The 23,452-nt window shown below is 40.2% G+C and overlaps 1 protein-coding gene and 1 long non-coding RNA gene across 23 annotated transcripts in view; one reads left to right on the top strand and one right to left on the bottom strand.

Moving 5' to 3' along the window:
* LOC111251071 (cardioacceleratory peptide receptor-like) overlaps window positions 1–23,452 on the top strand; it is a 164,171-nt gene that overhangs the window by 139,063 nt on the left and 1,656 nt on the right. For 9 of the 17 annotated variants that reach the window (XM_086989872.1, XM_086989869.1, XM_086989871.1 and 6 more), the window contains 2 exons: window positions 5,460–5,624; window positions 19,362–21,329. In XM_086989872.1, coding sequence (XP_086845998.1) covers window positions 5,460–5,624; window positions 19,362–19,512 — 316 coding nt within the window. In that variant the 3' untranslated portion in view covers window positions 19,513–21,329. Of the gene's footprint in view, window positions 1–3,027; window positions 3,256–5,077; window positions 5,625–9,999; window positions 10,298–19,361; window positions 21,330–23,452 lie in introns of those variants that run through there. The other 8 variants (XR_015328171.1, XR_015328170.1, XR_015328169.1 and 5 more) reach the window with 8 other exon arrangements.
* LOC111251072 (uncharacterized) overlaps window positions 22,206–23,452 on the bottom strand; it is a 49,737-nt gene continuing 48,490 nt past the window's right edge. For all 6 annotated transcript variants that reach the window (XR_015328173.1, XR_015328172.1, XR_015328174.1 and 3 more), the window contains one exon: window positions 22,206–22,502. This is a non-coding gene — a long non-coding RNA (uncharacterized LOC111251072). The remainder of the gene's footprint in view (window positions 22,503–23,452) is intronic.

The following is a 23,452-nucleotide window of genomic DNA, read 5'->3' as shown; positions in this document are numbered from 1 at the left end:
GATTTAAACGAACGGTTAAGTCAAAAGGACACTTAACCAAAACGCTACTTGGGCTTTTTTGCATTTGTTTTTTTATCATTCGTCTATCAGTGGTAATATGTATGTTAGAGAAGTCCTTTACATGTCAAATCTGTAATAGATAATATACGATACAGAACACACAGGGTCGACTGATACTGAGATTAGTTCAACTTCACTATCGGTTAACTTGAAATAGAAGCTTGTTGTAGAAATGTCCAAATCCTCTAAAAATTGTGCTAACATTATTACTGTTTAAGATTAACTATCTCACTTCATTTTTGATTCATCTTTTGTGTGATTGATTTGAGCACGAACAAAATCTACTAAATCTAAATTAAAATGAGGCCATACGTTTCCCCTTTTCAAAACGTGCAACCAGATGGTATACGTTTGCACCAGCCTATTCCACCAGTGTTTCATACATGTTCACTGGAGATTAACTAAACGAGACTAATCTTTTTATATAGATGTTTTTTTTTTTTTTTATATATACAAAACGAGCATACACAGCTGGCAGTATAGGCTCTAAAATCAAACTTCAAAACCTTACCAACATGTAAATCGATTGTTTTTGTATCACGGAAGCGATCAGTGCAAACTTGCATGCGTACCCAATGACGAATAAAGAGTGTGTTTATCTAATTCATGATGGCCAACTTGGACAGAAAGATTGAGAATTTTTGTCCGAACGGATTTAGTATACACTTCGGGGAAGAAAACAAACAAGAGTAATCTCATTTGTCCTTCGGTGGATATTGTTCCCTTTATTGGGTAATCAGTTTTACAGTAGAAACACCTACAACAAACGCTAGCACCTGTAGCTGCTTAGTAAATCGTCACAAGACTCCAAAAGAAGGAGTCGCGCTATTGCTTTTTGTTCATTGTTGTTATTATATAAATAAGCAAAAAAGTTTGTCTGCACGAAACTTTTCTTCTGATCATCTAATTATCTAGAGAGCCAAAAAGGTGCGTATCTTTGTGTTGCAAGGTTTCTCCATTGAAAGATTCTAGTTCTTCCGATCCGGTCTAATCGACACAAATACTGCTTACACGATCGGCATCATCGAGCAAAGGGTTTTGCCTTAACGGAAACCCCCCACACCCCCGTTTCCCGCATAAATGTTCTGATTCGATACAGCTTTCTAGATGGTTTGTTACCGTCCTTAACATAACAAGGTAACTGACATGTGTGCACAGTTCTAAGAAAAGCCCATGACACTCGATGTTACGCCTTTTAATCCGTATCGAGGCTCTATAGCAAATCGTAATGTGCTTTTCTGACGGACGTTCTCCTTATTCTGCAACTCGATCTTTCCTTTTCTACTTCATCGTTCAATGAACAAGTTGTACTTAGTTTTCTTGGAATTTTCAATGATATAAGAACATACTCAGATATACACTGGGCGAAATATATTTATATATCTATTACTGTATAACTAGATACCGAAAATAGCCTTACATCTTGCAAAATATGTCGATCTAATTTATCATGGATTGTTCTAGTGACACATACAAACGATGGGCTTTAATTTTTCTATACAAGCGACATATCTTACTCCTACTCTCATCAACTTTTCACTCAATAACTCAAAACATCAATTGTTTTTTTGTCTACCGTTAGTTCTTAATTAGCGATTTCGTTTAGGTTCACGAAACCTCAGATCAGCTTGTGGAAATGAACATTATAGTTACTCGGAGCTTATGGGCGAATTTCGACGCATTAGCTGAATTTCTGCGAGGTTAAGGCACTAGTTTCAGTGAAGACAAGCGCTTATATCGCTGAAGTACAACGATGCACCCTAGACTGGACCGCGTTCCTGCAGCGATTTTCTCTCATCTTACTGCAGTAGCAGGATGTAGTATAGGGGGTCTAACGCGATGGCCGATGTAAATCAGGCTGATGACAGAGAGTTTCTTACGGCCGGATTTCAAGGGGCCCAATACGCACGATGACATGTGTTACGCAAAGATAAAGTCAACCTGAATATATTCGCAGACGTGAGGAAGAAAAAACATCATTGATCACTTGAGGTGCTGAGTGCCAGCCGTATTTGAACCGTGCATAATATCATGAATACACATAATTTTCGCAAACATCAATCAGTTGTCTACTTGTTTGACGTAGACGATTCAAAGAAAGATTGTATAAAGAAAGTTCACGAATAGTTTCGAAGTGCCCCTTTCTAAAATTAGAGATGCAAACGAAAAAAAAAAAGAAAAAAAAAAAAAAACGCAATTCTATTCTAACATCTATAGCCTAACAAACTCATTAAAATCGATTTATTCATTTATATACTATCGCAGACTTACGATAGATGTAAAGCGTTTGCCCGATCCCTACCGTTATTGCCTTTGTTACCGAATGCTGAGAAAAACTGCATTTCGATGGAGTTAGACATAAGACACCGGACCGTCCCAACCCAAGAATACACTTTAAATCTATTGGGTTACTAAGACTCCCTTTTTTACACCCGCTAACGTTACCTGTGTTCTTCTTCCGTGACTGAGCAAGCTATACTTCTGTTAGATGACAGCTGTAACTAAACAAGACGACGATTCCTAATTTTCAGTAATTTTAGCATTGTCTGTCTCAATTCGTTGGTCGGCTAATTTTAATTGAACGTCTATATGAAAATTAACACTTCAATCTAAGTGTTTCCTATGTGTTGTCCGTAGCGTAAATGAAACCATAGACAATTGCAGTGTTTCCTCTGGTATGAAACCCGTAACGTGAAATAGGCAGCAGTCGATCTAGCTAAACTTCGCACTACCCTACTGATTGATATACGGTTCTAGCAGCCAGTGACGATTCATTAAGATCATAACCTTGTGTCGACTATCAATGAAAATATCAACAATCGATAGTTAATGATTAAGTAGGTGCTGGCCTCTAGCTCCTTTTTCTTCTAATCGTACACTTCTCCACGTGTTTCTCTAACAAAAAATTTGTTTGTTTCGTTCTTTTATTTGCACACACTGTGACCTTATTAATCAACAAATCTGCAGGGATCTCATAAGGACCCACTTCATGGTGACTAAATACACCCCTAAACTACCCGAGTACAAGCACTGAATTCTACGCTGTAGTAGTGGCCGCCGCCGCCGCCATCGCAGCAGCAGCAGCAGCAGCAGCAGTAGATTGATAAACTCGATATGGGCGTATGCGTCTGTGTACATACAGTCATGAGTTGACCATGAGCGAATAAAAAATTCCATAGGACCGAATGCTTTTGCGATTGGATATGTTCTTTCGCTCGAACCGCTATTAAACAAGGCCGCTTCGCTGCTATTTGCTTGCTAGAAATAGGTCACCGCCCAACACCTACTTTACAGTACGTCCTAAGTCAAGGAAGGAGGTGAGCATCGACTTCGGCTTTTATTAACTATAGAGTTCACCGATCGCTGACTCGTGAAAGTTCATGTCGTTCAAGTCTCGCTGATCCGCCGCTTTGATCGTTTTCTACCACCCCAATTGTCTTTCTGAAGATGCTTGGTATCCTTTCTACAGCCAAAGACATTGTGTCAACGCGACAAGGCGGCCCGCTGAAAACGCTAGGAGGTGCCTCACAGAACCTTATGCCTTATACTTGTGCCAATCAGCACGAATAGAGTAATTGGGCTTTCGACGTCTTCATTTTCACATAGGCAGCATCGGCCCAATATGTCCTCTTTTCTTACATCTCTGCTGTACGTCCCTATTTTTGCGCCGGCTGGTAGTAAGCGCACCAAAAAATTAATTAGTATTCGTCGAATAGTATATTTCAAATAGATTTCCGCTTTTACCAGATGTCTTTTTCTCGGGCAAAATGTGGTAAACATACACGAAAAACGAACATTGATTGGTACGCGGCACTTTCTATTTTGCGCTAGAAACTGGAGTAGGGCCTGAGAATGATCACACACCTAAGATCAGGATTTACGTGTGAAAAAACGTCCCTGTTTAAGGCTGTTATTTAGCGTCTCGGGCGTTTCTAAAACTGCATGCCAAAAAATAAGCGAAAATCGAATGTAAAAAAATGTATCGTCTCCTATTTAAATTTTCCGAGCGCGTATAAAAACAGAAGAGGCCTATCAGCTTAGTGGTCCATTAGCTAAATTAGTAACCATGAAAAGAGAAGCCGAATGTATTAACGGTTATAGGTAGAATGGTCACGTTCGTGCGCGATGATGTCCACAAGCGAGTTCGAGCCCGTACGGATAAACGTATTTAAGTATATTATATGCCTAGGTCTGTTGGTGTTTCTCTCAAACCCTAGTCGAAGACCACAGATTGGCTTGACATATACGATAGATGTCCGTTTGATTATATACACATATATATATATGTCCCTCCGACAGTGAGTCAGTAACGAGTTGTTTATTTTTTTCACGAGTAGTACTACAAATTGAAAACGAAAACAAACTAAAAAAAGAAACGAAAGCAAAATACGGTCTAATTATGTTCGCGCATGTGAATGTTATGCTAAGCTGTTACAAAATGCTGCTTCTGCTGCGCTGATTCCCACTGTCGTAGTACTATTATCTATGAATTGAGAAGCGTTTTCGGGGGGCGCGATACGCTGTTCCTTGAGGAAACAACGTTGACGCTTGAAATAGTCGCTATTAAATTACTAGTTTTCTTTCTATGTAGTGATGCTTGTTCCGAGCAAACCGTAAGTAGATAACTTTAAATTTGCTAGACGACACGACAGTTCAAGCTGACACATGGACAATCTGCCTGGGATAGATGGCTCTACATGGAGCTAGTTGCGGACCAACCAATGCAGGGGGATGTCGGACAATTTCTACTTCTGCAATAATGATTCTATAATAATGATCTGGAAAATTGAGAACGGCGCTTGGATCGTTCAGACCTGAGGAACAAAACTAATAACCTTAACAAAAAAAAGTTTTCAAATACGAGTAATGATTTAACGAGAAAAAAGCCTATTCGATAATTGATTCCAAAGCTTTGTAGGAATACATCGTGTTACGTCTCAGGCTTTAGATTACTGCGTTTCTGTCTGTATCTCACGCTGTCCCTCACTTAATGCGTACTGTTTTATTCGAAAATCAGCAGTTCGTCAATACAACTCACCGCAAGCGACACCACTTGGCCTATACTCCGCTTCCATATATCCTTTCACATGCCCCATAGAAAAAACTCATCGGTGAGCCATGCTCCTACTTTCTTCTGCATTGGGTTTGTCTGAAAACACGACAACTGCTTTTGATGCGACCGGCATTGGGCATGCAATATGTCGAATGTTTGCCGCCGTCCTCCTTAGTTCACTCAGCGTTGTCCTTAACACAGATATCGTTTTTCTCTATAAACGACCCTGGCACTCGTTTTCTTCATTGTTCACCTGTGTGGCCTGTTCAACGACTTTATACGCGACGCGTATGCGGCCTGATTCTACCTCAACGTCACATTACTACGACGATTCACCAAAACATAGGAATCATCGTTGGTTCGATTGGCTCGCAGGCAAGCTGTGTACGTGCTTCCTTTGCAGCAGCTCAGCGGAAACGAGAAGAGACGCCAACAACACAACGAGCACGATAACGTCTAGTCATCGCCGACTCACTACGTCCAACTATGCGTCCCTATCTACCTCACTCAGGTTAGTCGGAAGTGTTTCATCCCCGTCACGTCGCAGTAAATAACGTGTTTATTTGCTAAACTTACGGATATGTGGTAGTTTCAGTTTGAATATGGCCGTATACAGAGACATCTCGTTTCGAGCCGAAAGCCAGTCGTCTAAGGTAGAGACTAATGGCCCAAGGACAAAACGTGAAACTTTTCTAGTCTCACCATTTTATTCTGCAGATGATTTATCGCTGCCTGTATGCTATGTAGTATATAAAAACTAGCAGGCATCTCGGGAGAACTAGAGCAGAAAAACTAATCCATATTGTGATACAGTGGCTATGCCTTTGCCTGCTAAATTTTAGAAGAACTGGGAGTTCAGGTGCGGGGCTGGAAGTAAACACCAGCTTTTAAATTGAAAATCAATTGTGTCAAATCATATTCAACTAAGGTAGTAGCACGCGACGCAAAACCTAAATCAATTACACTACAAGAAGGGCTAGATTATAATTGTAATTAAGAACGTGTAAGGGGATGGATGTAACGGTAAGAAAAGTTCAGCTCAACGGACTTTTACGCCATGGGAAGGTTTCGTCATCTGCTACCCAGTCGCTATATGCTTCATTGGAGCTGAGTCTGTTCGATATTTACCTATATGTGGACCTCTGCCAACCTCTATACATGTTCATGAACAATTGAAAAGGAAAGCTCCCGAATCTAAAAGCTGTATGATCCTGTCAGAGTATCAAGTTATGCACTAGCTGGATGGTGAACTATGTTATGCATTGCCTGCACAAAAGTACCCGAATCATCCGATTCACGTAAGCCATATTTAATGCGATAATCTAACTTGCTAAGGGCCTTACGATACTGGATCTGTTATAGGCAGGCTTGGCGAGCGTATGCGACACCAGAGACCCGTTATATTTAAAAATAATAGAGCTTCTTTATGGAAAACCCGCAAGTTATTAAGCATACAGATTTGCGACTTTTTAAAGGTATATCGGAGCTCGGCTGAGAAGTCGACCAGTTTCTAATTTTGATTTGTGGCTGATTTTCAATCTTTTTCTCTGTAAATTGAATTACCCAGGATATAAACTGCAGAACCGCTATGAAGGTCATCGAGGAAAGGACCCAGGGCATAACTAAATTTACATTAGTCCACCATCGAAAACCGCGAAGAACAGGCTTATATTGCGCAGTGTCAGCCCCAATGTAAAGCACTGTATTTCCTTTCATCGGTTATTGGCTATCCGATGGGTCTTGCTGAACGTCTCTGGCTTTTTTCTTTACCAGACCAACGAAACAATATGTCATGACAACTATTATTGACGTTGAAACTCGGAACAGCGGTGCTCGTATATTTTGTGATTTATGCACTGAAAGAGATGCACATTAGCTATCCAGACCCGCCTTCTCTCCTGAAACTAGCAAGGTGCCAGCTGTTGAGTCTCCTTGTGACGCCTATTTGTCATTTCATATTGACCGCCTAGAAGTTTGCAGCTATCAGCCATAAAATGTCCATATTTCCATATAGCCATAAATCCCATTTAGGGAATTTATCTTATTACGAGTCTAATTAATTTTTTTACCCAGCTTCTAACGATACATTCATACGAAACTAGTGTTTTTCATTGTAAATAAGGTGTACGGTCATAGGATGGCACGTAAAGTTAAGAGATCTCAATAGAAAATGTCGTGCATCAAGATCACGAGGAGAACTTGAAATTTTGACAGTTTCCTTAAGGTATATTCATCTCTGTTGGCTTACTGTTCTCCATTAACAAGCAATGACTAACAAGCAGAAGTGCTTTGAACAGAAAGTGAGTTTCTCTTAAATCTATTTCTCAGAAACCTTCTCAAGCAAGAATTCTAGTTACAGGAAACAACTGCATACAAAAGTGGCTTTTAACTGGATAGTGGGCAGTAAATAGAATCAAACCTGATATTGATACGTGTACGCAGGCAGCACGACAGAAGGGGGAGTTTAGCTCCCTACAGCCTAAATAACTTTTGGATAGATTTTGAAATATTAAATACTGATCAATTAAACTCAGTTTGTTTAATGATTGTGTTTACTTATAATTTTTTTCAAGGAAGTGAACTTGTTTGTGTGGGGCCGTATATGACTCGCGAACCAAATAGACCATAGTCAACTCTGAACATCCCAGTTTAAGTAACCTCTTAAATCCTAAATTCAATCTTGGGCATAATCAAGGACGATAGAGCAGATGTGTGTGTATATCTGTTTGTTTGATAATCGAGGACACGGCAGAACGAAGAAGAGAGTAAAAAGGGAAAAGATGAAAAATCAGTTATCTAAAACGTTGACAATTCCACTCTTTCCGCTGGCACTCAATATTATCGCTATTTGAAAGTTTGTGAAAATCATTAAATCAAGTGCCATGTTCCTTTGATTTTCCCATGGCAACTACAGATGATAACAATAGTGAATCTCTTTCCTGGTTATAACTATTGCTACTGCTTGATATCGGCTATTTCTACCGATATAAGACACGTAAGCAAGTTCAAGGGTCAACAATGCGATGAGTTCCAATCGTCTTTTTATTCTTCTAAGAAGTAATGGACCCACAGCGCAGGCCTACATAACATAAAAATTTGGTCATGTTCTTTATATCTAATAACTTTCGCATACAAAACGAAAACTGCATTTACCTGTAGAGCACTTCCTTATCTGACTGGCCTGACCGGATAGCCTTTCCGTCTCTCTCGTAGATGCTACATCTCTTTCACTGCTCAAGCATCTGTTTTCTTGTACTGGCATTTGTATTGTTTATTATCGCTCATGGCATGGCAATACGATATTTGCTAAGCAGCGCACTTTGCTCCTCATTTACCCAATTTCGTAACCACTACCAGCATCCCAGCCATTGGTACATGCAAGGGGAGTACTCTTAGCGAGGCAACTGGCTATCCAGCCAAACTTGGGATGATAGATGCCTGATCTTAGCCCGTCCGATAACAACCCTCGGAAGCGCTTTATCCTCCATTCGCTGTACTGATTTGGCCTACCTCAGTCTGTGCTGTTCTATGGCCCTGGCGTCGTTCGTGGTGACCTTGTTCTTGAAAATGTGAAGCGGCGGCGCCAGAGCATACGGCAATTGCATGTCGTGCTTTATCCTTTTCGCTTCCGCCGTTGGTAGTCGCTCTCGTCGTCAACATCTAACATTATGATTTGAGAAGCCCCGGCGCCTCGTTCAGTGTAAGACAAGTAGGCCAAACGATCGTCTGGAACGACACGTGTGTGATAGGTGTGAGCGTGCACGTCATGACTAAGTGGCTTTTGTTTGCGATCTATCTATAAGGCTGCTGATAGCAGCAATCAATAAACATGTGGCCTCAAGCTAGCTCCGACAGTACCACAGCCCTTCCACTAATCTCCCGATTCTGCCTCTTCCCTTTGTACAATATACTTGAAGACTGCCAAGACAATAAACAATATAACGAATTGTCAGCACCCAAAAGCGACCGCGTGATTTGTTTGTAACAGCGGTTCTTAACGTATAAACAACGGATTTTAATGAAACGGAGCCAGTGCTGGTTGTTGTAAAGTTGAAGTTAATATATATCATGCTAACCGGGATGTATCAGTGAAGTTATGGCAGAGATATGCAGCATTAACTTCTCACTCTCTGATAATTATGCTTATGAAATATGCAGCTCAAAGCGTTTGTATGAACTGCACAATTTGATAATACTAACTAAAGAATGCAGTGACCGTAAGTGTGACAGATGTTCAACTGAGTCGAGTTTTTAACAGTTTCTAACACTAAAGATCATTGATATTCGCTTTAGGCGTAAGAATTTCCGCCTCTCAATTTGCACTCGGCAGACCCTACAAGGATATAAGCTTCTCTGGAAATTGTGTATATATTACAGATTAATATTCTTGGTTATCTTTTGTATACCTGTTTGTTAGGCCTATAAGGAGGGACAATACGTTAGGACAATACGATATGTGAGGCAGTCTAACTAACGAAGCATCTTATGACCTTGTTGTGCACAGTACATATGATAATCCCTGTTTCTATCTTCATTTAAAAAGCCACAAAAGAAACAATTCCAAGCTCAAAGCATGGAAACGTTGTTGGAATATTTAGCTCGTTGAAAAAAATCAACTTATCCCCATAACGCCGAACAAACTCGTCGACAGTTTTTTTTCGCTAGGGGTAACCACACAGAACGCACTCAGCCGTTTCTCTATACCCGGGCATTTATCGCTTTACCGTTGTTTTCCAACTCCGAAGTGAACATGCAACCATATGAAATGTGGATTGCAGTAGAGCCCCATTTTGATGTTTTTATTGTGAGATAATTGCATCCTCCTTGGATCCTATATAATGGATTGTATATTAATCGTAATGTACTGTATTTCCCGTTCACCTCAGGTTGTTGTGCAAGCAACAGTTCATTGTTACAGCGTCGATCTCTCACCTATAGAGAAAGCTTGATGCTGATGAGCATCTGGTATCGCTCCGTTGACGTGACGCCTCGATAATCACGATACGAACATGTCTGGATAATCCCAGCGTGGAGATTTCCTACGCTCGTCTTATCCGAAACTAGTATCACAGGGTGCGGAATGTATTTCCACAGTACGGCTGCTGATAACAGGACGGACCAGGACAACTAGTGGACCAACAAGCCCATCGACGGCCACAACATGTTGAGGAATCATGGCATTCGGTAATGGCTGCTTTTCTCTGTCTCGAAATAGAAACAGTTTTTCTGTGGTACTATGGCGATGAAGATGCAACTTGAACGCTATTGGGGCTAGGATCGGGATGGGCATCCTCGATAACAGAATGATGATGCTTTGACGAACGCGGCCTTTTTGAGATAGTACAGGGATATCAGGGGAAATAAAAAGCAGAAGCGTCCCTCGACTGCCTTACTATATTCTGCCGCATTTGATTAATACCGAATAAGGAACAAACGATGGTCACGTTCACTCGATGCAAAGCTGGCCTATGTGCTACCGCTGCCATTGTTGTGTATTGCAAAGCGGGGAACGAAAGTAAGGAAAGTGGCCGAAAAGATTAAATATAGGCCGTTTGTACGAGTACCGTACCACGTCATCTATTGAATTAATCTGCACGTAGCACAGAAAAAGCGATCAGCAGAACGTGCCATGGTAATGAGACTGGAGAATGCTATATGATGTAAATATCTGCGATCAAAGCTTAAATGCACATCGAAACTGCTGGTTGATGTTTTGCGAAGGAAAAGACCAAAATAAGCCTTCAGGGGTGACATGCTGTCAGTAGAAGCATAGACTCTTTGCGTCCCATGTATTTCTGAAAAGTATGTCTCAGTGCTTTTTAACTGAAGTATTTTTTACCTATTCAATTGAGATTTCTGCGAAACTTCATTGAGGTCAGATTTAAATAAATTAAAATTAAGGACTGTCATAATGGCCGTTATCCTTTAAACATAACTTCTCCACGAAACGATATTAATTATTTTGATATACCTATTAGTGAGCAGACTTACAGTTGCTATACGGAGCTCCGAAATTAAATCGTACAATTTCTCAAGGATAGTTGCATTTTGATTAACCAGGTCGTCATTATAAGGGAAAAGAGGATTATCTGCGAAAAATCGGAAACCGCAGTTTAAAGCTTCCCTATATAAGCACAAATAAAAAAAAAAAAGAAGATTCTATTGATTTGTGCAATTTATAATGCTAGGTTTAGAAGAGGCTTTTTCAACCCTTCGCCTTTCTTGTACTACTTAATTTACTGCCTCTCATAACAGGTATTCTCTCGTACGCCTTTAAGCTTCTCTATACATACGTATTTGTATGGTAGCGCAGGTTCCATGACAGTAGAAACTGACGTAATTCCCTTCCTGTGTCCGCTTGTTGATCATCATTTGTCGCTTTTTGTGCACAGCAGCTTGCGGGTTCAATTTGTCATTATGATGCCTAATATTACCCTATGAAAGTAAACAACAGCAATCACTCTTAGTTTTGACTCAGCACAGATTTCCACCCATCTTTATTGTCTGTTCGTCATACTTACCTGATGACTCTGATGAACACACACCTGTTACTACGCGAGTCTATTGATGTAGTGTTGTACGCTGACATCGAAAATACACACGAGCAAAGCGTCTTTGTAAAGCAGTCATAAAATAACAGCGTTGAACCATTTGGTCCAAGGTTTTGTTACACGTTTGTTGCACGCAGATTGAGTTAACCGAGTAGAATTCGGCCCGATCCTGGCCATTTCAGGCCAAATGATGATCCCCTAAGGAGTGTACATGACATGAGAGTATTTGTTCTCTGCGTAGCGAGGTGGAAAAAATCGCGTCACTGGCAGTAGCCACAGGCAGCGGCGTTGTCCATGATTGCGGAAGTCGTTGCAAAGGCGTTGGCAGACCTCTGATGGGTCCGGCCTCGGCCCACGTTTAATTCCGCAGAAATTCAACCTTGGGTAGAGTCGGACCTACACAGTTCGCCAACACTGGCCGTGTCTGCAGATAGATAAAACATAGCAGTTGCCTCCACTTGCCGTTTCTATCACTGGCGACTGATTTCTGTGTCGGCAGGGGAGACGACGATACGGAACAGGGTTGCGAAGATGCAAATGACGGCATATTGTCTATTTAGAGAGCAACTACTCACCAGTGAGTTCATCTGGGACACTACGGGGTATTTTCGCTATGTTGGTTATGCTCCGTTACTACAAAACGGAATAATCTTCTAGTCAAGATATAGTCAATAATGCTTTGTATGCCAATTACGTAACGAGGATTCGTAATGGACATTCGCCTATCACATGTGGCAACGCGTTCGAAAGCAAAGGCTTACGAGTATAGAAAAAGATGACTGTTTTTTTCGGAGAACGATTGTTATTAAGTTGCCACTTAAGGAGATGCTGTTCTGGTGGCTCGTCACTTTCGAGCTCATTCTTGTAATACAGAATATACGCGGGGACCAGAAGATAAAGGGAACAAATAGATCTTACGTCAAAAGTCTAAAGACGAGCATATTGTCGCCTGTCGAAATTTCGATCGAATATTTAAACATAAGTTCTGGAGGAGTTATATCGTAACACATTTACAGAGAACGAACTTGGCGTCATTCTTTGCGAATCATTCGTAAAGCTGAACTGTTTGTGTGTATGAACACATTAAAATCATTGGAAGAGCATCAATAAGCTGTCATTACCATCAAACAGCTATATAATTTTCACAGTAAAAATTTTAATTTCGACGCCTAGCATGATTTTCTGTCTGCGAACAGTTGAAATGAAGCTATATCTAACTAATACAGGAATCGTGCCAAATTCCCGCATTTGCATACTCTACCATCATTTTGCAGACCTGATTAATGGCCTATTCGCAGAGAAGTTCGGTATAACGCTTAGATTGCTCTCGCCCTCCTGAAAATTGTCTCGTATTTATCTCATCGATCTTTTGGTGCTCTGCTTTGAAAGTCTTCCCTAAATGTCAACGAAGTCCCCCCTTACTGGCCTGATCCTTAACCATGTCTGTAGCCAGAGGCGTGGCTAATGCTTCAGCCGATAACTCTATTCTCGTCTAAAGCACTTTTTAGACGATGTTACTTCCTCCGTAAACTTACCTGCTCTCAAATGGCTTCGTGCTATCCAGTCTTTTTTCGTTGTTTACTCGTAATCTTTGAGACGTTACTAATACAAAATTTCCCGACTATCCAGATCCATCTAGACAGAGCACAGAAAAATCAGTTATACATCGAAGAACTTATGGGCATTGTCATGGGTCAACTAATAGGGTACCTGGCCGCGTTCTGCTTTCCGCTGTCATTTTATATGGCTGGCGCTAAACTTCATTTTTCTTTAACAAAAATACTAACGCGTATTTACAAGGTAAGATAGAATTTGAAAGGCGAAGTGGTACGTATGAATCTATGCGTTAGACCTTTGCAACGTAGTAAGTACGCACAGCTTGTTCGCGGGGGCATAATTATGCCTCTCAGCTATCCCTCTATTTCTCCATAGTGCGCTCAGATATTTCGAAGCACTAGAACGCAACCGAGGGTGAACCGTGGTGGAACAAGCTGTTTTAGGCTAGTGATACGAGGAAAATAGGGGTTACAACAGCTGAGGGTCATAAAGGCTCTTAGCGCCTTAAGTGCCCTCACAGGTTGGAGACTCTGATAGAAACTCTAGCTTGATTTTCAGTACATTCAGCAACTACTGAAAGTACCTTCTTTGTTCGCCGCAGGCAGAAGATGGGGTCGTGTCTGTTTCTCTCCACCCAAACGCGTATTGGTGTCGCGCTCTATATCTAACTACTAAACCAATAGCTGATCAAAGGAAAAGAATGCTACCCAGTGAAGAAATCCAGCAACTTGAACTAGAAAGTTAAGGAAAGGGTGAAAGTAGCAGGCCGTCATGCTTCAATCACATTTTCTTGTATAACATCACAACCCCTCGCAGCTTATTAAATTACTTACGGGACAGCTGCAAGCCTAGTAAGAGAAAGGTATTAATATTCTTTGTTGTGTTGGAACCTAGTATTTGTGATACGTTCGGGGCCATAGGACAGAACCTGTACACCTTCCTAGATTTTAGCATTATGATGTATGACGTTACAAATTCATGGTACACGACTAATAACTAACCAGAACGGGAAGTGGAATAGCGTATAGAATGACAGTTCTACTTAAAAAGTATATGTTGTATTTGTATAAAGCGATATGATCGGCTTGATGAAAAACGAGAAAAGGCCCATTGTATATATATATATACATATATATCTATGTGCATCTTCTATCTTGTCGTCGACCTAGTTGATCAAAGTACCAAAGGCAGCAATTGGTTTTGCTCTTTGCCGCAAAAATCATTGTCGCAGGAATTTCTTTTTCTATGGCAGCCACAACCCGCTGACAACTGCTTCCAATAGGTTTGTCCTAAAAGGACCAAAATCCCTTGTTTCTCAAATGCAAAAGGCCTGCGTAATAGTGCGGCCGGCTTTGTAAGCCTGTCGTGCTCTGCGCCCAGTACTGCACAGGCTTTGAAATATTTTGAGTGACATGTAAAGGGACTAGCGTGCTACTCACCGCCTCATCCCCATTTCCTCTGTGTAAAAAAGTTATTCGAGTTCCAAGCAGTCCTTCAACGGGAGTTCTGTGGTACCCCATATAAGCGATACCATCCCTGAAAGCCAGTGAACCATTCGATTTATTTCTGCGTGTTGTTGGCCCTGGTGACCTCAGTACTATACAAAAAAACGTATTACCCGCAAATGATGAATTGAATTAGGCACAGTGGAAAACAACAGCTGTTGCTGGAGTGCCAACAATCTTCATTATGAGATCTCCCGTATATACGATGGCGAATCTGCCAGACGATGCACTTCATACGATCAAAAAAATGTGTTGAAAACACGATTGTCCACCCCATCACCTATGTGATGTGTTTCGGTATTGTCTGGTTATGAGACTCGCGCGAGTATGTGCGCGCCAATATACATTGCTGTTACATGAATATATACGAATGAAAACAGTTATATAATTAGCACTGACTGTTTTATTGTCACTCTAAATCAAAAATATGTAGCCAAGCTTTTTTGTATTCAGCACAGAGGGTGCTATCTCTGTAATGTCCATAGTCTTGCAAAGGCTTCGTGCTTAAATTTAAGTCGGTAAAATCTAGCTTTAGGGATAATGCTGCCAGGGATAGTATACGCTGATTAGCATTGTTCCATTGGCTGATTTAACGCTAGCCCTTTGTCGGTTGGCCTATTGGTCATCGGGGTTTAGCATGCGAAATGTCTACATTGAGGGAGACTCAGCAGCCATTATGTACCTCGTATGTACCATGAAGACAAAGCAACCCTGCAAGCAAGAGGGTTGCTTTGTCTTCATGGTACAAGCAAGAGAAAGTCGCTTAACCGTTGTGATCACAGGTGAAGATACCGTAGTGATCGTTGCCTCGATTAGGGCTGATCGACGATAAATTAAATGTTTTCCAAGAAATTAATTGACATTATTATTACTATTAAATTCTCCTTTAGAAAAAGAACGATTGAACAAGCCATCCGAAACAACCGTGACATATAACTTTAGTTCACTGGACGGTAATTCAATAAATTCAACCATTTAATTCATTCGACCGTTTGCACAGATGAGGATACGTGAGGTGTAAAAGTGAACTTCATTCAGCTTGCTCACAACCTACTAACAGTTCCCGTTATTCTCTTCTAATTATTGCGGATGAAATTTTCATCGTCTGTAAACTTATACGCCAGTTCATTCCTCTATTTTGCACTGGCAACTTTAAGAGGGATACGTATAACCATTTAGCTACTAACACGCTAAGTAAGTTGAGCAAATCAAACGCACACACGTTCAGTGAATAAAAAAAAATACCAATATATTTCATTTGTCAGTATTCTAACTAGAACGCTATAAAAAGGTAATAATATATAAATAATTATATCTTATTACATTGCTGAGTCGCATAGTTATGGCGATTCGTTCAGCCTTTGTTGTGTATCCTTCGCTTTTATATCTGCTGTGATAAAAACGTAAATACTTGCGCTTGTAGCGCTGCTCATCCATAAGAATTGTTTAAAGGTGTCCTGACGCCCAACGACTCCATACTTCGAGAAGGTTACTTGTTGGCTAAGCGACAAAAAAATCTCAGAAACCCTTGCCTAGTGAAGTGTGTAAGAAGTGTGGCATCTCAAAAATATCCCATTTGCATATACTTTGAGCATTTTCAAAAGAAGACTAAGAAAAATGCCAACTCCTTGTGTTGTGGAATCGTCTGCTCGAACGGCTCATAGTTTTTCAGGCGGATCTAGTTAATGAATCGACAGCAAAAACAAAACGTTTTCGTACCTGTATTTACACATAGCGAATAAAACCGGCTAACAGGCACCACTAAATGTTGTTACAGCATAGTAAGGTATGAGTCCTATGTCGGGTCCCCATTATCACCTTTTAAAGAGGTTAGCATATTGCTTCACGCACTGGTGTTCCAGTGCGTGAAGCAATTATAATAACTTACGTAATCCATAATGTTTATGCCTCCTATAAATGTCTAAAAAGATACTTATGGTCGGAATATATGTGTCATATTTTTATTACTATTATTATAGCCTATGATATTTCAAGTTAAATAAACACAAAAAATATCTAAACAATAGTATAGGACTAATTTGGTGCAGCTAGGGAGAGTTTTTCAAGAAACATAGAACGTGGGACTCATGGGAATGAACAACTAATTTATTCTGTTTCAGACGCTTCATTTCGACCTATTCATAGGTGGAAATGAATGTCATTTATGTGCGAAGTGTCCGAAGACGTTTGATCTTTAACTAGGCCCAAATAGGGAGTGTAGCACTAGTGGACTACTCAACGTGACGACAAACATTTACAGGGGTTGATCAGTTTCAGATCTTAAATGTTTTCTCGCTTCATCACGCATGTACTGCAGTACACTTCGTTGACGAAACTTACCTAATCCAACAACTTTTTGATGTTAAGAACTTAACCACGACTCTAGATATTGTTTTATAGAGTACTGGTGTACAATGAGCAAACCAGATTTGCTTTTAGCTTCGTACGACATTATGAACCACCTTCCTGTTACGTTGAAATGTTGGTTCAGACTGTGAGGCAGAAATAATCAGTGCCTAAAAGAGCTAGGACGACAAAGCTAAAACCCTAGCAATTCATTGGCTTACTGAGGTGATCCGACTAGTCAGGTTCACTTGTTAGGGCACGATCATTTTAAATTTCAATCGAAATAGAAAAAAAACAAAATTTGAACCGGTAAAATTTTGAAGCTAAAGTGATATATTCCTGTTTTATAGAGCCCGTTTGATATTAATCTGTTAATGTATGTTTGTAGTCATACGTAGTACATCGTAAGGGTCTGAACACCAGTTAACAACACTCCATGAGGTCTCATAAAAATTCGGTAAAAGTCGTTCGATGAGTTTATTTATAGCAGAAGTCGGTGATTTTCGCAGATGCGACATCCAAACACTCTAGCGCAGATCGAACGATTCGTCGAGGTATAAACGATTTTGCGCAATGTCGACATTGACAATTTTATTGGTCATCGGTACAAGTATTATTACTAGGGCAATATATGCTTCTGCCCCTTGTAATAACCAGTCTAGTCGATAATTTAATCCGCTGTGTGATATTCTGTATGTTCGTAAGTGATATGCTATTACATGTAAACGATCGGAGCAAAGCTCGCTTACGAGAACAGATTAAGATTAAATAATAAACCAAGTTTTACGGGAACAGAATGCTTACTTTTCTGTAATAGGGTGATCTAAAAAAGTAAACGGAATTAATTATTTACAAAATACAGAAAATTTTGCGGACAAAAAGCAAACTCAAGGTATCTGGTCTTGTCATACCTTGAGATGATAAATGGTCACATGGTTAAACATTATACAACGATAAATACAACTTATCTTTGACTGTTATTCTTTCAGTCAAATTATGTTATGCCATCGACCTTAGTATTATGCTCAGCAAAGATAATTGCAATAGAAAAAAGCAAACCCTGGTCCCTGTGCATCGGGTTTCCTTCCTGAAATCAAGTCAGGGTGGATGAAGATATGTTAAGAAAGACAACTGAAACATATCGGAAGTTCCTGTAAATTGATCTAGATAACGACATGATGAACTATCTAGGTAGATAAGCGGATCGATGCGTCTGCTGGTAGCCAGAGAGTACTTCACAGACATATAAAGATTAAACGAGAAGCAATCGAACGCCATGCTTTTGTGAATCCATTGTTCGGCTTCTTGTTTTACGTCTTTTTTCTTGACATAGAGATACGAGCAGGGACAAACAGCAAAATGAAGCTCTAGGATATTCCCTAAAAGGATACCAGTACTCGAGCTCGTAGTATTTTCTAGATGAAATTATAGAGTGAACGGAGTATTCCCATTGCACGTCCTTCTGGCCTGCCTCTTTTTCTTTAGTTGACTTTCAATCCTGGCTGGGATGGAGCACGAGCTATCAAGCTTTCAGTCAATTCGAGGCAATCTGTTCGATTTCCGCCACCGCGGTAACAGCAACAGCCCTCTTCAAAGTTAGAATTACAGAGTGAACAAGACCAATGGAAGGGTAGCCGCTGACTGTCTGCAAAGTTAGCTCTGACAAGCTTCTCTCGAGTGCGATTACTATGTTAAGTTAAAGATCCGTAGGGTAACCTGATGACGAGGCCAACGAAAGTATCCACAGAACCACTACCACCCCATTCGAGGCTCGATGTGGCCGTTAGCGTCATAGTCGGCAAGTGTTGTGAACTGAAGGGCATAGTGAATATCAGTCAGCTACTGGTCTGAGCGGCGGGTGTTGGGACGAACTGTTTTTAACATCGCTGATAAAGCAGAGACAACCATTGTTCTAAAGTTGCACGTTATACCCTAACCAACCGGCAGACCTGGATCAACTCTCTTAGTAGACAGACGCAAGCGAAGTTTAGCTGCAAGTGCTTTATATAGCTGCAAGTCACATTATAAACCTGAATATAAAAAAAAAAAAGCAACAATTTAATTGTTGTCAAATGAAGACATCTTTTTGTTTTCTTCTTACTGTACTGAAAATAGCTTGCATATGCAAGCGCTATGTTATTAAATCAGTTAAAGCGTGTTTTGAAACTCCCCGCCGTTTACTGTACATTCTGTACGCTTCTACCATTTCAGTGCTGCTTGATTTCTATGTTAACCCTATGCTCTTTTGATTATATAATTATTGTATCAAAATCAATTTGTGACATACAGGCAATCTGGTCGTAGTGGTCATAACATTCGGGTGAACGGCGGCGGTTGTTCTGTCCCAGCGACTGCAGTGGGAACAACTGGCGCAGGTGATTCTCAGCTACCCGCAACAAATCGTAAGGGGAGTATGCGACAACTCAACTCGCTCGTCTAGCACGCGGCTTCCATTGCCCTCGGGGGCTTCGGGGGTCCCATCGCTAACGGTCAGCTCCCCCCACTGAAGGAAGTTACCTCCGAGCTGGAGCTGTCAAGCGAAGCGTCCGAAAGCGTCTCAGATCACCATCGAGTGTCGATGCCTGCACCTGCAAAGCAGGTTCTGGCAGCTCGTACCGAAGACAGCTACAAAGCAGGCGATGGTCCGGATTTTTCGTCAGAACCTCTCGCTTCTGCAGCTACCGATACAGGTGACCAGCTACCTAAGGAGTATGAGACCTATTTTTAGCTGTCTGATTTAAACCATGGACAAAACCACGTACCTCGTGCATACGACGTTAGTTGATTGCTTAGTTTGTTCATACATGTTCGTAAAGTAGACAGAATAAGAGAAATTGGGGTATAAATGGTGAGTGAGCAAACTGCACGTACACACATAGGCACAAATATACATGACGAGCAATTTCGTCGTAACCAGCATACATGAAACTTTCCTCTGCACAAATCATAAGGATAATAGGCCCTCTTTAAGGACTAAAGGAGTTAAGGCCTGCAAACAGCAAAGTTGGTTTTAGTAGTAGTTAGCCTGAAGACAAGCGGGCGCACTTGGCACAACAGGAGCATCGTGAGTCACAAAAATATAATAAATTATAATGAAAAGCTACTATATTTAGATAAATATTTACGTAATCGTGTGCAGGTAAATGTTGTATAATAAAAACACGTATAAAAATAATGTTTTACAATATGACAAAACCTTTGTTTGCGTCTGATAGCTGGTGAACTGAGGGAAGGTTGAAATGGATATAGGATAGACTAGCGGCAAAGCTACTCTACAAAAACAAAGAAAAGGTAGACAAAACACATAAAATCGATTTTCTTTGAAGAATATTCATGTTGTTATTACAAAGTCGTATACCACAGAAACATGTGACGATGCGGTGATTACTATATTACGATGACCATTATAATGGAACGGCGACCGAGGATTTCGACTCCGTTCGGTGGTCACGAGTCGCTTTAGAGGACTGCAGTGGTTGAGGTGCAAATAAACTGAATTAGGCGAAAGTCAGGGTTGCTTGTAAAGATGGGCAGATGTCTGCTGTCAGATACGGTAGTGGATTGCTTAAGTATTTACCAGTCTATACGAAAGCGTGTGCATGGAAAAAAAATTGGCTTCTTTCGTGTGTATGACTGTGCAAGTGTATGGGGATGTATACAACAGGCTATAACGGATCAGGGTTTTTCTATTAGGCCCGGTTAATGACTATAGGCACATTCTAGCGTAGTCAGTTCCTGCTGTCTTTCGACTTCGGGGATGCGGAAAGATATGGGTGGGAGACAGGTCGGAGCTGGTTTATGGTCAACTTTCAGGGGACAGTCACCCATGCTGCTTATTTATGTTATGGTTAGATGTCGCATAGTACATATTGCTACACGTATTTCATAAATGTTCTCGTGTTAAAAATTTGCACGAATCGTGAATGTAAAACGTAACTGAACGTCGACTTGTTCTGCCTGCATCTCTGAGATGATATGTCGAACTCCACATGTATACAGAGATTAAGAGCATGATAAACAATTGAAACGGCGCTGTACATCCCATGCTTATTCTATTATGTAAACATGAAAAAATACAGGTTCACGTACAAATATTGTGTTATTTATTATAGTAATATAATAAGACCTTCCTGAAATGACTTGTTCAGGATTTGTGTTTTCCACTATGAAAAAGCGTAAAGTTTTATTTAAAAATGTAAACCAAATTCACACAGCAAAATGTAAATAAATAGCGTATTTATTTTTTATAAAACTGAAGCAAGCTTTCCGAGAATGTTTATTTAACCAGTGAGCGCCCATCGAAGCTATTCAAAATTGCATTCAACTTTCTGTTCGGTTTCCATCGACTGGAACTCGACGACCCGATGATCTTCGGATCTAGAAGCAAATTAAATAACTAACAATTGACGAAATTAAAGTATCGATCATATTTGGTTTAGTTTGAATGAGGTAGTGGTGTGGGCGCAAAGAATCGTGCGCTAATCCTTGATGGCCTAGAATGTTTTTAAAAATAAGCTGAATTTTCTTTTTTCCGACCAGCTGAGGGATTAATTTTAGAGAAAAATTACGTAGAACATAATGTCGAACAGAACTTTTACTCGTTATATATGCGTTTTATGTTATAAACAACTTACTTGTTTATTCAAGAATAAACAAAACGTCTATAAAATGTAAATAAAACATTCAAAAAAGTAATATATTGAGATACTCTTATGTAAGTGCGTCCTTATCTTCTGATTTCCAGCCCCACAATGGCATATAATCAACAGAGCTCCATTATGGCTGAGTGACTTGGGTTTTATCACTTTTATTTTAACGAAAACGCACTGCCGACTCTTTTAGTAAAACACGCTTTAAAACGAATTACGAGGTCCACTCGAAGCCACGTAGCCACAAACGAACGACGAGCTATATCGGCTCAGAGTCCCGTCCCGAGTTACTCTAAGTAAGCTGACAATAAAATCTGAAATTTAATGCAAGCTAGTACGCCAATACCAGATTAGTTCTGAGGATTGGGGTAAAAAAGAACATGCAGGTAGAATATGAATTAAGGAAAAAAAAAACGTAACGGAATGAACGGTTAAGGAATTTTGATACGATGCGTTTGTCTCTAGAATAATGATGCCAGAAACGGACTATTCTCAACAAAACCAAAATCGTTTTTATTAGCATATTCCATAATTGAAGAATGAGATTAAAGGGCCATATCATCTCTTCGAAATTCACAATGTCATAAAGCACTTAGGACGAAAGCCTGCTGGTCAGAGCTAAGGTGTGATATTATCGCCTAAATCAGTATCTACGTAAGCCCTCGTCACCATTCCAAATGGTCTTGCTACGTGACATGGCACCAATATATCGATCGTGTTCTTTCGCCATAATGCATGTGGTCTTCCCTCGATCCGACAAACTGCATACATATGCGGTTACCTGTAAAAGAAGGACCCCCACTCTATACTGTAGTTCGCAGAAAAAGCGGACGCACTGTACATATTAACATTTTAGATGTTCCTAGTCGTACGATGATGGCGTGACTGAACCGCAAAGGTTGCGAAGAACAAGTCGTTCCTCATGAGGTAATGCTGACTCAGTGTACATTAAATGCAGAGAGTGACCCTCTTTCTGTGTGTGCTATTTTTCACACGCATACGATTAAAAAAAAAAGTTAAAAAGTGATTAGATTGAAAAGTGAGAAGTGAATTTGTATAAAGACCCATACGTGAATGTCGGTGACTATCTAGGCATGTTGGACTACGCTTGGACGTCTCTGTCAGATGTACAGGAGATAGTAAATCCCGACTCGAATTTGGTAAAAACGAAAAAAGCCGAAGGACCCCCGTAACCTTCAGACTTTCCCAAGACAAAGAAAGGGAGAGAAAACATCGATTGACAACGCACACGTGGCCACATTGCAACTACGAGACCAATTAAACACATAGCTCTTCTATTATTTCAACCTATCGCTTAATGAAATCTTCCTCGTCAATAAACAATAACAGTAAACAAACAAGCGAATAAAAATTATGTTACTACACACAGTACGTAGAAAAAATTCATACACTACTTGTTATTTCATAATGCGGAGAGGAATCGAGTGCGTTGGCACCTGTTCATGATATTTCTATAGTTTTAACACAGTGAATTACGCTATAATGTCTCGTTAACATTGCTACCTTAACGAGCACTTTCTATTTAGACCTGAATAAAAAGAAAACCGTGATCAATTTAAATAGAGAGAGAAAAAAAAAAAAAAAGATAATTAAACCAGTAACATCTGAATGGGGCCGCTAATGTCAATGCGTACTTCAATTTTTAATTATCAACGTAATTGATGAAATGATAATACAATATTACATCGAGATAATTTGTGTTGAGACATC

This window comes from Varroa destructor, unplaced genomic scaffold (genome assembly GCF_002443255.2).
Source record: "Varroa destructor unplaced genomic scaffold, Vdes_3.0 BEIS01000005.1, whole genome shotgun sequence".
In the NCBI taxonomy this organism is placed as follows: domain Eukaryota; kingdom Metazoa; phylum Arthropoda; class Arachnida; order Mesostigmata; family Varroidae; genus Varroa; species Varroa destructor.
Note: the sequence above shows the minus strand (reverse complement) of the source record. Positions and strands in the feature narration are given on the sequence as shown.